The sequence below is a fragment of the Dermacentor silvarum genome, chromosome 4 (genome assembly GCF_013339745.2).
Source record: "Dermacentor silvarum isolate Dsil-2018 chromosome 4, BIME_Dsil_1.4, whole genome shotgun sequence".
NCBI lineage: Eukaryota > Metazoa > Arthropoda > Arachnida > Ixodida > Ixodidae > Dermacentor > Dermacentor silvarum.
In genome coordinates this window covers 28,487,010-28,501,347 of record NC_051157.2, presented here as the reverse complement: position 1 = coordinate 28,501,347, position 14,338 = coordinate 28,487,010, and the positions used below count along the sequence as shown (strand labels likewise).

At 47.8% G+C, this 14,338-nt stretch overlaps 1 protein-coding gene across 1 annotated transcript in view; it reads left to right on the top strand.

Annotated features, from left to right (window-relative positions):
* The window catches only part of LOC119449671 (cytochrome P450 3A14), a 43,142-nt gene that overhangs the window by 6,785 nt on the left and 22,019 nt on the right, over nucleotides 1-14,338 (top strand). Inside the window, exons 2-4 of the mRNA XM_037712893.2 lie at nucleotides 5,963-6,059; nucleotides 9,582-9,634; nucleotides 11,151-11,247. Coding sequence (XP_037568821.2) covers nucleotides 6,057-6,059; nucleotides 9,582-9,634; nucleotides 11,151-11,247 — 153 coding nt within the window. The 5' untranslated portion in view covers nucleotides 5,963-6,056. The remainder of the gene's footprint in view (nucleotides 1-5,962; nucleotides 6,060-9,581; nucleotides 9,635-11,150; nucleotides 11,248-14,338) is intronic.

Here is a 14,338-nt window from a genome sequence, read left to right as displayed (position 1 = left end):
GCTACCACATTCACGAAAAACGTCGCAGTTACACCCGAAAGGCGAGGCATCGATTGCGATAGCAAATTAGTAGAGAGCTATACGAAGCAAGGATTGTAGTTTAATGGGCCGTAGAAAGTTGTAAACATTCGCGTACTAACTGAATAGATAAGCACGGCGTCACGCGCGCACAGGTAAACATGAACACATCTCGCTCGATGTCCGCGGAAAGTCGCCGTGAAAACGCGGGAGTGAGAAAGCGCGCCAGCAGCAGGCAAATTGACCTTCGCGCTGTCTCATCTCGCGTCAGCGCGAACTAAACGTCGAAAGCACTGCGCATACGAAGCTACCGGCACTGGGTGCATGCACTTTGTCCCCATTACAGATCGCTTTGAAGATGAGGCCCGCGTGGGCGGGCACTTCGCCCACGTCGCAGATCGCTTTCAAGATAGCAGCAGCACACGGAGCATAACTTATTTATTGGTGTTAAAATTTCTTTCGGAGAGACTCCGGCTGGTCGGAGGTTCTTGGTTTGCGGTGGGGGGCCTTCAGTCCAGGGCTCCGCTTGCGGCTGCCGCTCTGCGGGCCTTGTCAATCAGACTTAGCTGATCGTCCAGGCTCTCGCTGGCCAGCAGCTCTTCCCATCGCTCCGCTGTGGGGTGTCCGACGTGCGTTCGCTCCCCGTGAAAGCGCGCGTCCCTCGCGCCCTTGCACTCGCACTGTCGCACATACAGCGTCCGGAGCGCGGCGACGATTTCAACGCCGTGGACGTCATACGGAACCTCACGGCGACGACGACGGCAGAAATCCGCTTTGCAGTGTCCATATATTTGCTCTCGCAATAATAATAATAACACAAAATAAATAAGAAAACTATAGGTTTGTGTTATTGGTTTGGTTTGGTGCATATTTGTATAGCCCAACCAACTAAGTAGGGCCATGAATCGGGCCATGAATCGGCCATGAATCGGGTGGCAGTGGGTAGAAAAAGGAAAAATACTTAAATAGGATTTTCTTATTTAAGAATGAGATATGAAATAAATTCTAATCGTTAATATCAATTTTTATGGCATATTATCTTAAAATTTGAAGTTAATATTTTTGTTTTCATGTAGGCTCGGTCAACATACTGCAAATATTCATCCTTTTCTTCGTATGTTGCATTCCTAATATTGGAGATACTTGGAGCTTCGATAGAAATTTTCATCAGCGCGTCGACATGGGCCGGCGTCATGCGACAACTATCTGATGTTAAGAGCCTGTTCATGGTGGAAAAGCTTCTTTCAACGGCAGCAATTCCTACGGGAAGAAGCAGCATGTTCATTGCAGCTGATGACAAGGCAGGGGGCATTCATTTTATCTCGACCGCGCACGCAATCATTAAGAGTGCTTGCTGCGAAGCCAGCTCTCCAGGATACCGTCTGCCAACTCTACTCATTACCCAGTCTAGTGATTTGGAGCTTAACAATAACGAGAGGAATGTGCCACATTGTAAATTTTACGACTAAGCACAGGGGTAGTGCTCATACTGTACGTATTGTGCATACGAGTACGTTGACTTAAAAATGTAAAAACAGAAAGACCAAACATGAATCTCGCATCTCATTCACGCGCAACTGTTTACCGCTACCTCAAGGATTCTCCGCTCCCTGCAGGTCGCAGTGGAGCACTGTCGTCTGCGCGCTGTGGTCTGCACACTGAACATCAAAATTGGGCCTCAAAATTAGGGCCACGTAGCGTCCACCTCCGCAAAGAGTAAATATTTCTTAAAGCGATTACCACAGTACATGGTTTCAGCGTAATATTTTTCCAGGATGAGTGTCTGTCTGAAGGAGGGGAGGGGGGGGGGGTCCAGAATAATTTTGGGGGGTTGTCCAGATCCTCCTGGGGGGGGGGGGTGGTGGGGGGGTGTTAGGGGTGTGTGCACAAATCCCTGCCTATACCCGTACAAGATCCAACTGACCCAGGAGGTCAAAGTTAATGACCATAGACAACGCCGTTTGTTCGCTCACTGGGCTTCGGAGCGTTTGGAAGAGGACCCCAATTTAGGCCGAAAAATCATCTTTAGCGACAAGGCGCTTTTTTAGATGAATGGCTATGTTAACGAGCACAACTGCCATATATTGCACGACGCCAATACACACGAGGTTCACCAGGTGGCAATGCACACACAATTAGTTACTGTTTGGTGCGGATTTTGGGCCGGTGGCGTCATTGGTCCATACTTTTTTGAAAACGACATTAGTGAGGCTATCGCCGTCAACGGCGAGCGCTACAGAACGATGACTACTGATTAGTTTTGTCCCTAATTGAACAATAAGGACGTAGACGACATGTGGTTCTAGCAGGACCGCGCTACATGCCACACTGCGGACGCCACGATGGACATTCTGCATGAATGATTTGAGGGTAGGGTTATTTCTCGCAGAGGTGACGTGAATTGGCCACTAAGATCGTGCGATTTGACCCCGCTAGACTTTTTCTTGTGGGGTTTCCTGAAGTCATTGGTCTATGCCAATAAGCCGCAATCGACGAAGTCAACATAACCCAGGCCATAACTCAAGTTCAGCCGGATCTATGCGACAGAGTCATTGAAAATTGGAGCCACTTGGACCCGTACCCCCGTGAGAAGTCACGGCGGATATTTTAACGAGGTTATATTTCATACATAATGACATACATAGTCCTTTCAAATAAAAAAAAGAATTTCGTTAATTCCTCACACACAGCTTGTTTTATTCCATTTCAACATCCAGCCGCTCTTATTGAAAAACCCTTTATCTATCTAGCCGCCTACATCTTGGTGCTCGCATGGTTGTTTCGTTAAGTTGGTATGTACCAAAGTTTTCATAGTACGACAAGAGTGTTACGAACATAAATAATAGGTCATGACATGCGTGTCATGTAGGTCATGAAACAGCCACCTACGTCTTGGTGCTCTCATGGTCGGTTCATCAACTTGGTAGGTACCAAAATTGTCATAGTATGACAAGTGTATGACGAACATAAATGATAGGTCATGATATGAATGACATGACTTACAAGTCATGAAACAGCCGCCTAAAATTACAATGACAAAGCGAAAAAACAATAATACTCAAAAACCACTGAAATGGGTTCGGACATGGGTACTAAGTGAAGGAAACACTAAGGATGGTAGTAGAAGCCATAGTCATGACCACGATTCAGCAAAAATGTACAATGACTCAGCGAAAAATGATTAACACTCAAAGACCAATGAAAGGAACCCGGATGAGGCTGATGGTCGAAGTCATAGTCTTGAGCATGAGTACGGCTTTCGCCTTAAGTTTTCTTAGGCGTAGCTAAAGGTACTCCTGAGGGCTCATGGCATGACTGTCATGACATGCGTGTCATTTAGGTCATGAAACAGCCGCCTACGTCTTGGTGCTCTCATGGTCGTTTGGTGAACTAACTTGGGGTCCCCGCACACTGCTTCGCATAACATCGATTCCCACAGGGCGTGGGATCTGCTGGCTTTTTTTAAAGTTCGAAGCTACTTGTAGTTTTTATGTGCATGGTGTGCTGAACGTTATTTATAGGTCCTTTCTAGGCCATGAATACGAGATGTGTTTCTAGTGCTTGCGCGTTTGTCATGTATAGTATTTTTCTCGCATATACATGATGTAATAAATACCATGTAGGAAAAAAATGTCGCAGTTTCACCCGAAAGGCGAAGCATAATTTGCGATAGCAACTTAGAGAGCTATACGGAGTAAGGATAGTAGTTTTATGAGCTGTATAAACTGGGACATGCCGCAGCACCAGCAACGTGCAGAACTATTGTCGGCGCCGTCGCCGTTTTTCCCGCGTTCGCACCGAACGCGCGCGGTGTTGGTGACTGTTGCCAGGACCTCTGGGGGCGGCTCGGAGGTTTATATTACAGTGTACTAGAATACTCTTCTAGTACGCTGTAGTTTAGATAAATACGCATTTGGTGCTGCAGCTAAACGTCACCTCCGCTCCCTCCCTCCCTCCTTCCTACCCGTCCCCCCACGGCCTTTCGCGCGACGGAAGAAGTCGCGTTAGCTCTCTCTCTCTATATATATGGTGATTGTAAAGGAGGAAAGAGACGATTAATTCTGCAGCTCTTCAGGGAGCACGGCGCAGAACGCGCGTTTTTCTCCACCGTGCGTTCGCTCCCCGTGAAAGCACGCGTCCCTCGCGCCCTTTCACTCGCACATACAGCGTCCGGCGCGCGGCGACGATTTCATCGCCGTTGACGTCATACGGAACCTCACGGCGACAGCGACGACGACACCGACGGCAGAAATCCTCTTTGAGTGTCCATATAATTGCTATCGTAATAAATAAAAATGTCACAGTTTCGCCCTAAGGGCGAAGCAATGAATGCGATAGCAACACAGCAATGTCATACGAAGTAAGGTGAGCGGCCTTGGTAGCAATATGAATTGTAGTAAACATGAGCTGATTAAGTAAGCAGGTGTGCTGCGGCGTAAGTAGACCGACATGAAGAGAGACTCGATGACCACGAGAAGGCGCGTGTGAAACGGTGGTGTTGATGAGGAGCGCTTACCGTGGGCAGCGCGTGCGGAGGGACACACCTGTAGTGCTGCACTGCCGATCTGGGCAGCATTTCATGTGTAGCGTGCGTTGGAAAATGTGGCCCGACTATTACTAACTGAATGAACAAGCGTGGTGTGAGCGCGCACAAACAAACATGAATAGATCACACTGAATGACTGCAGCCAACGACTGTCAAAACGCTGGCAGCGGGCGAAGGTACGTGCGGTCTATCGCTTCAACGGAAACTGAGCGGCGAATGCACGGCGCATAAAGGTCAGAGCCGTGTGGAGATAAGAGACGGTGCGGTCGAACGAACGACGAGCGCGGTTGTTGGCAGCGTAGAAGAGCGCCCCCCCCCCCCCCCTCCCGCTCCCTCCGGCGCTAGCTTCCCGCTTCCTTGCGTGCGCGTGGGAGAGATAAGAGACTGTGCGGACGAGCGACGAGCGCGGTTGTTGGCAGAGAAGTGCCCCCCCCCCCCCCCCCCCCCCTGCTCCCTCCGGCGCTGGCTTTCCGCTTCCTTGCTTGCGCGTGGGAGATTGAGTGCGTTCGCTCTCCGTGATAGCGCGCGTCCCCGCACGCTTCCGCTGGGGCACACGGCGCGCGGCGAAGATTTTATCTATACGGAACCTCACGGCGACGGCGACGGCAGAAATCCGGTTGAAGTGTCCATATAATTGCTATCGCAATAAAAGGAGCCGTGGCTTCAGGGAAGCTTGCTCGTCTCGCACCGCGGAGACCCGAGCTGGATTCCCACCCAGACCGAAATTTACCAAATTTTCTTTTCAGAGCCCCTAATTTACTTTGTTTACAGGAACCTCCCTGAGAAATCTGACGTCAATCCGAGCGTTTTAGACGAGTTTTTTTTCTCTTTGAGGCATTGGCCATTTTTCCTCACGGTGAAGTTTAGTCAAGATCACTGCACGGTCAGGGAAATGTCACGGAAAGAGCACCGCCAACATAGACACGTAAGGCTTTCGCCGTAATAAAATTATGTAGCTGCAAACCTTCCATGAATGATATCACAATGACATGTGGGACAATCTTCGTCGCATGTCCATGCGTCTTATAAAACGCTGTGTCAGTGTAGTTGATATGTGTGTTAGTTGCAGTTCAGCAGGATATATATGGGTGCGCACATGAACCTAAAGTACGCAAGACTGCTTCCCCATCTGCAAGACACGTCACACTCGCTGGCTGGTTTCTACGACCGCAATTCCTTAGCCTTATGACTTGTTGGATCCGCCGTAGGAACATCACAAAACGAAATGTATACAGTATCTAGAAGAACTTCTCTTGTCTAGAACAAAGTGCCGAGCTTAGCTATAGACTTTTGGAATGGGACGGTTCAAACGCGGGATTATAGGAACTAAAAGTACATTTTTATTGGGTCACAAAATGCTCGTGTGGATAAAACAGCGCTAACCTTCTTTTCTTAAAGTTGGCGGTGGCGGCACTTCAACTACTTCAATGTGTTGGGCATTCCGGGACCGAAGCCCAACTTGATCTGGGGAAACATCAGGGAATATCATTCAATGGTAAGTACCGGGATCACCTTATATATCAGCATTTTTTATAGCGAGGCTGTTATACCTCTAGTTGGTCGGCATTTTTTCGTGTCCGAGTTCTTCAGCAAAAATTTGAGCCGATCCCGGTGACAGTGCAGGGCCAGGAGCAGTGGCTCGTAAAGCAGAGGCTTGAAGGAGTCAGTAAAGTGAAGCGAACAGCGCATACATTCTTTAGAATCATGCATACAACATACAGAAAAACAAACGTTTCAGTAAAGAACAAGCAAAAATGTTCATCCGAACCGCATAATTCATGATAAGGCACTCTTAATGGCAATGCGATGCACGTAGAGCTCTCCGCATACGTTTCCCGGTAAAGATTACTGTTGCGCAAGATTCCGCGCCGACAGCAGCTTGCGACGGGGGGAGTAACGTTCCTAGCCTTTCGTACATAAAAGAACCAGCCTAGCAACTGATTTCAACGTTGCTGCATCGCAGCTATCAGCGGCGGTATGGTATGATAAACTTTATTCAGGTCCTGAAGATCAACCCTTAGGTTGACGCAGGTGGCTCCCGCGTCGGGACAGTGAGGTTTAAGCTTACCGCCGTGCGGCGGTGTACTGTCAAAATTACCATTACTGCCATTATTCTAACACGGCATTACTGCCATTACTCTAAAGCCATAAAGCGTTGCATACCCCCCTCAACAGTTGTAGTGGTGGTTTTCAACAGCTTTGCTGGACATTCACTTTCGCAGGGCTGGGATGCCGAGTAATTGTTTTTATTGCGATAGCAATTATATCGACACTCCAAGCTGATTTCTGCCGTTGGCATCGCCGTCGTCGTCGCCATGAGGTCCCGTATAAAGTCCAAGGCGATAAAATAGTCGTTGCGCGCCGTATGCTGCATGTGCTAGTGAAAGCGCGCGAGGGAGGGACGCGCGCTTTCATGGAGAGCGAACGCACGGTGGAGAGCAAACACGACCGTCGCGCGAAAGGCCGTGGGGGATGGGAGAAAGCGATGGGGGGGGGGGAGACGTTGTGCTGCGGCACCAACTGCGTATCTTGCGACCGGGCGCAAAGGAAACTGGTAACTCAATCTCGCACGCGAAAGGAGGAAAGCGGGAAGGCAGCGCGGGAGGGAGGGGGTGCGGCTTCTAGTCTGCCAGCAAATGCGTGCTTGTACTTTGCGCGGCTGCGGGCGGTCGTGCGCACCGCATCTTAAAAGCGATCTGCACGCGGCTCCTACCTTTGCATGCGCTGTGCTTTCGCCGCTCAGTTTCCGTTGAAGCGATAGACCGCATGAACCTTCGCTCGTTGCTGCTGGCGCGCTTGCTCACGCCAGCGTTTTGACAGCGGTTGTCTGCGGTCGTCGAATGTGATCTATTCATGTTTGCTTGTGCACGCTGACACCATGCTTATTAATTCAGTTAGTAAGCGAATGTGTCCAAGTTTATACAGCCGATAAAACTGCTATCCTTATTCCGTATAGCTCTCTAATAATTTACTACCGCAATTGATGCTTCGCCTTTCGCGCGAAACTGCGATTTTCTTTCTTTTGAATTTCATTAAACTTTATTATCACGTCTAGAAAGTGGGATAGCTCTATTTCAGGTTGCCGCTACGTACGGTTGTGTCGAGAGTGTTCATGATAAACGTTAACACGTAGATATCTTAATAGAGCATTGCATTAACACATAGAACATTAACACGTAAAGCATTGATTAGTTACCTCACTTGTCGTTGTACATCGTATAAAGCCTTTTTCTGATTAGGCCCCTACAAACATCTTATAACCACATCACAAACTTAATTTGCAGCATCTGTGATACAGCAAGGCACCAATTGTTTTTTCTCGGCTGTAAATGAGTCGACTGTCCACTAACGCCCTAAATAGATGTGGACACAAGCAAAGAAATAACGACAATGACGCTGCGCTGCGTCCTTGTCGCTATTTTTCTGTGTGTGTCCACTTTCCCATTGCGCAATAATTATATAGAATTCATTCCGACTCACCCAACATGCAGTCATTCAGTTCAATTGCAGTTGGGGCATGAATCTGAAAAAAGTAACTAGTACATTGCACTGCTCAATGCATGATGCTTGCACAGCTGTAACTCAGGGTAAATCATGAAGATAATATGGCGGTTTGTTTTGTTCAATTTGTTCATAGGTGTTTTCTTAACTTCCAAGCTATACGGCTGTTGATGAACTGCAGTTGTGTCGGCCCGAAAACATTTCTTTTATAGTGAACAGCTGTTATGAACTAGGAAATGTGCCGATTGAGTTCCTTCATTAGTAACCAGTTGAATCAAACGCTGCACGGTGTGACGTAAACACGTTACCTTACGTGGGATGGAGCTAGTGTTTCTACATTTTGAAGCCACGCATTTTATCCTGCTATGCCAGAGCCGCTTTGTGCAAGAGAACAGATAATACTTGGATTGGGCGCTCACGACCACCGACGGCCTTGCGGTACGCTCATTTCGTGCAGTAAAATACATAGTTCGCTGAATAGTCCTGCAGTGGCATTCTCGTAAGCATGGTGTCACTAGCCCAGATTTTGATATCCTGGTACGCACTGCCGTGTAGGGCATCAGGAAGCCCGCTAGCGAGGCTAATGAGTGCAGCGCCAAGCACCTCACCCTTCCCTTTATCCCGGAAGAGATTAAATAGCAAGCTAGATTGGTAAATCTCAGTAAGGCCTGTTTGCCATTCTCAAATAACTTTATCCTCCCTATCTTGTCTCATGTACTGTGTACCCTGCACCAAAGTAGAGTCCGACAGTGAGAGGCGTTAATCGAAAAGCGGCGCCTATGTGACGTCGACGCCGCGCTCTTCATTTCTAGAATGAAGCGCTATTCGAGGGCGCTCATATTGCGCTGCTGAGCATTCCTTCTTCTAGATTATCAGATTTATGAAGGGAATGCAGAAAAGAAATAAAGGAAGCTATAAGAGTGCTGAGCTCAGAAAAGGTTACCCCTTGGAGGGCTCGCAAAGAGGGGCGTGTTTTTGGTGTGCTGCTTGCAAATGGATGACGCTGCGGATAGCCCTCGTCTCCTGCTGCATGCTCGTTTTGAGTGCGGCGGGGGAGCCTGTTGTCCTTGTTCGTAGGTTTACGGGAGTTCTTCCCGTACGACTAAAGTTCGCTCGAAGTCTTCCATGCGCTATGGAGGCTGCTCAACATCACGTGGAATTCTCTAAGCGTAGGGGCCCAGGGCTCACCATTTCAAGTCGCACTCACTGAGTAAAGGTAATCAAATATTGATAGGAGTCTGGCATTTTTTGTCGCCTAATGTTTTGCTTTGTGTAGTAAAGCTAACATAAACCTAAAGGCAGCTGATAGCGATTAAGTAATAGAAAATAACGGCACTGCTTCAACTAACCTTTTGTTGATGTCAATGCTCGGTTAACACCCTATAAAGTGACTCGCGTAATCGGAGTTTTAAGTGTGCTTATAATTTGCTTATAGTATTTCTCCACTGCCTATATTAATTGGCCTCAAGAGCGCGATTCCATCTGAACATTTGTTATTACTTTTTATCCTTGGCAGGAAATTTACAAGGTGATAGGAAAATGGCTAGACAAGTACGGCGACGTGTTTGGGTAAGACTGAATCCAACGACCGATATCTGATAATGTGTGCCTTCATCATCATCATCACCTCCATCGTTATCATCATCAGCAGCACAATTTTATCTCCACTGCAGGACGATGGCTGCTCCCAGTGCTCTCCAATTACGCCTGTCTTGCGCTAGTTGATTTTAACTTGCGCTTGCAAATTTTCTAATTTCATCATCCCAAATAATTTCCTGTTGTCCTCGACTCTGTGCCTTATATTCACTTTATTGACTAATAAAACAAGGCTGAAGTGAGCCTTACGTCATAAGTACACCTTGCATGACAAAAAAATCTGCGGTTTTTACTATAATGCATAATGCAATCTACCGCCATTGTTATAGAATTATTTACCAGTCTACAATACAGTACGCCGCAAAAGGTAACACACATCCAGTAATATAGCCAATATCTATGAACCACCTGTATCAGAAAGAGCTGACTATGATACATCGGATGTGTTCGTTTACACATAAAAAAAATGTCGCAGTTTAGCCCGAAAGGCGAAGCATCGATTGCGATAGCAAATTAGTAGGGAGCTATTCGAAGTAGGGATAGTAGTTTTATCTGCTGCATAAACTTGGGCACATTGGCTTACTAACTGAATTAACAATCGTGGTGTCAGCGCGCACACGCAAACATGAATAGAGCACACACTGAATGACCGCAGCCAACGACTGCCAAAACGTTGGCAGCAAGCGCAAGTTCGCGCGGTCTATCGCTTCAACGGAAACTGAGCGGCGAATGCACAGCGCATACAAAGGTCAGAGCCGTGTGGATATAAGAGACGGTGCGGGAGACCGCCGGGCAGAGAAGTTGTTGGCAGAGGAGAAGCTGCCCCCCCTCTCCCCCCCTCTTCCCGTTTCTTGCTTTCGCGTGGGAGATTGAGTGGCAAGATACGCCTTTGGTGCCGGAGCACAGCGCCGCCCCGCCTCCCTCCCTCCCTCCCTCCCTCTCATACCCCTACGGCTTTTCGCGCGACGGTCGCGTTTGCTTTCCACCGTGCGTTCGCTCCCCGTGATAGCGCGCGGGGGAGTTCGCCCTCCGTGATAGCGTGCGTCCCCCGCGCGCTTTCGCTCCCGCATACGGCGCGCGGCGACAATTTTATCGCCCTTGGAATCTATACGGAACCTCACGGGGACGGCGACGGCAGAAATCCGGTTGAAGTGTCCATATAATTGCTATCGCAATAAAATATAATCTGCGGGCTGTGCCGTATGCTAGTGTCATGTATTATATAACAACAATAAGTGCTTGTTCACCTTACCGTTTCAGTGTGCAGTACACCTGAATCGAGATTAAACATTTGCCCTCTTTACTATTTTATTTGTACTTTTATGCATAGTTAGCACTTAGGTAGTACATATTTTTCGCTATGATCGCCGGTTTATTTGAGCATCAGCTGATCGTCCAATGTCTGCCGTACTTACATGTGCTCTCTACATTGTATGAGTGCGTTGCTTCAATTACAGTACTAACAAGTATTAACAACCTCACTGCGCAGGTTCTTCAATGGAGATGTGCCCTTTGTTGTGATAAGAGACCTCGACTTTATAGAAGACGTGTTCGTGCGCAACTTCCAGAACTTCATGAACCGAGGAGTGAGGAAGGACTTATCTCTGTTTCGTTGAAACATTTGGTACCCATTTGGCTTATACGTAGATATTACAGAATCACCAGCGATGTAAAATGCTACATACAGCTTCGTCGAGACTGAATAAAAGTGTAGTGTTTCAATTCTTCCTATTACATGAACGGAAGCGTCTGCAAACTATTAAATTTTTTTAAGTCGAATAATGCGGATTGCTATATCGGTTAATTTCTGGAACTATAATTAGTTATTTATATAAAAAAGCACACAAGGCCAAAATGCTTAACAATCCTTTGTGGCTTAAAAATAACTAATTAAAGTGAAAAGTTAAGTGGAGCTAGACTGGAAAGTTACACTTTTGGAATAGCACAAACTCCTGTGTTCTTGTGAGTGCATTGAGCCATGGAAAGTAACAAGTCTTGAAAACGAATGAAGGGCTTCAAGTTAAGCTCGTTGCGACGCCAGATGACCTGGAGAGCGTCTGCTCACACCTAGATAATATTTCATCAATAAGCAAGGATTAACATTCATTTAGAGAGACAATAACCAACAACAAAGGACCCAAACTAGTGTGTTTGGGAACTTATCCTGAACGTTAACGGCTCGGACTTGCGACTTTACTTTGAAATCCATGAATTCATGCTAACATATTGGCTACGCATTTCGGGTATAAAGGGTGAGGGAGAGAGAGAGAGAGAATTTTTAATGGCACAAAGGTGGAGAGATCGGCCTCAGTGAAGTGAACCTCTTCGATACCAATGTCGAATAAGCCTAGTGTTTTAGGCGCAACGTTTTAAGGCCAACTGCAGGCAAAATTTCACTTTGCCTCGATTGGCTATAAATTTGTTGTATTTGCTATCGAAGCAATCCTAGCAAAGTATGCAGGGCTGGTGGTTGTCTAAATTTTGCTATTAATTGACATCCTTTAAAAAGAATTGGCGGCGCATCCATCATTTGGAGATGACTGGCGACATTGATGCGATTACCAATCTATCTTATGATGGGTGTGTAATTGGAGATGATCTGTTTTATATGTTATGATGGCTAATTTGAAGAGTGACCCAGGTTGAACCATGTTCATTGAAGAGCGTCACATACCAATTGGCACTTACCCTGTTACCTAAGTTGGTGTGAAAGAAGTTCATTGAAGAGCCGCACAGTACCCAGAGTCCATACCAAGTGACTCGAGTTGATCTGACAGTTCATTTAGAACTCGGTTTCCCGATCAGAGTAATGGCTAGAGCAGCCCGATGTTCTATTAGACCATGGAGGACCCAGTGCGACAAGAGAGGCGTGCACGAACAGCACTAGAGAGTCAACGGCGTTCGTACGAGCCGCGCGTTCTCAGAAAGCACAAAAGTGCCTTCCCTGCCTTCTGAGCCGATTATCGGTGCGGACGGTGTTCTATGGTCTGTTCACTCAGAAGGCAATCGTATAGTTTCCTGAATGCGTTGTACATAGAATCAGGGCGAAGTTTAAAAAAATGCAAATCACATTATTAGCCCATAAGCAGACGGCACATGCACATGGTAGTTAGCGGATATGACGAAAATCCAAGCGTGCGCTTACAAGATTTACAGTGCGCCGTGGGCACCGCCCAATCTCGAACGTCATGCCGAGGAGCCATTCTCGTCCTCAACTTCGTGATGCGCCATTGCTAAAAAGTGCTAATGGTCGTTTTTAATGCGTTAGCATTCTCAGGGCACTTCTCGCAACGCGGGTAACCAGGTATGTGCCACTGGGAATGTGCCACTCTACAATGCCGAAAAACGTCCCTTAAGTTTCCCCGATGCTGAGCGGAATCAAACCCACGTCACAAGGGTCCCCGAAGGACAATATCCCGACGCATTAGCAGGCTGCGCGCCACGTATGCACTGGGCATGTATCGCTTTCAATCAATGCTTTCACGGCCAACGATTTAGAGAACTGCGCCCCGAATGCATCGGGTATGTGCGGCTCTTGCTCAGTGTGCAGCAAGCTAGGGAACAATTCTCAGCATTCGCAGGCACCGGCTCGCCACGCTTCCCGTCTCAGAGGCCATGCGGGACTTCTCGCCAGTTCCACTAGATGGGGCAGCGTGTCCCGAAAGAAGCGCGAGAAAGGAGCCCGGTTGCCGCGTTTCCCAGCTTTAGCAGGCACGTGCGTGCATGCATTTCGCAGGCCATATGTGCAGGCTTGGGGGCGGCGGCGCTAGATGGCCCCGAGTGTTCTTAAGGAAGCGTGAAAGAGGAATCCCACTTCAGTACACGTCTCATACATAACTCGTTTCGGCAATGGCAGCACATTGTGTCGCTCTTGGGGGCGAGCTCCACCACTAGAAACGCTGGCGCCTCCGTCGGCGTGACGTGATATGAGGGATAACGTGGACACAGCGGCCGCGTCGGCTGCTTCGGGAGCGCCGAAGCGAGCTGAAAACGAAAGTTTAAAGTTCCACCTGCGCTACAGTTCCGATTAAGTTGGGAGGTTTTCCCGCTTCTGGTGTCTGCTTGACAGGCTACTGCTCGGTGCCGCAGTGCCGGACGTACGCAACGGAGCCCGGTGTCGGCCTTCACACGTACCCGCAGGGCAAGGAGCTACGTGAAGCTTGGATCGCGAAACTTAATACTGGCGAGCAGCTATCAGTTACAAATCGGGTGCGCTTGAAGCACTTCCGCGAGAAAGATGTCTGCTACGGCGTCAGGGCTGCGATGTTCGGTGAGTAGCAGAAAGCGCACATCGAGACGCTCGGCCTGCACGTGCTGCCCGGCGGATGTCATAAAGCTTTGGTCTGTGAATTTGTTGATGCTAGATACCGGCAAGTTCACTGGAATCGAAAGGGAACAAGGGAACGGTAAGAAGCACATTAAAAAAAAAAAAAAAAAAAGGATGGCATATGCTCATGTTTGTGTTTGCAGCAAACAATGAATTTACTGGATTAAGAAAAAGAAACAGCTGGGAATAGCTCGCCGAGCAGACCGATAAACATACAGTGTTACGCAACTTGAGAAATAGTGATAATAAAACTTCCATGAATTTAGAAGAAAAAAATTGAATCGTCGCGACGGCACATCACAAGTCGCCGTAGCCGTCGAAGTCCGATAGTTATAACGAAATTATTTTTG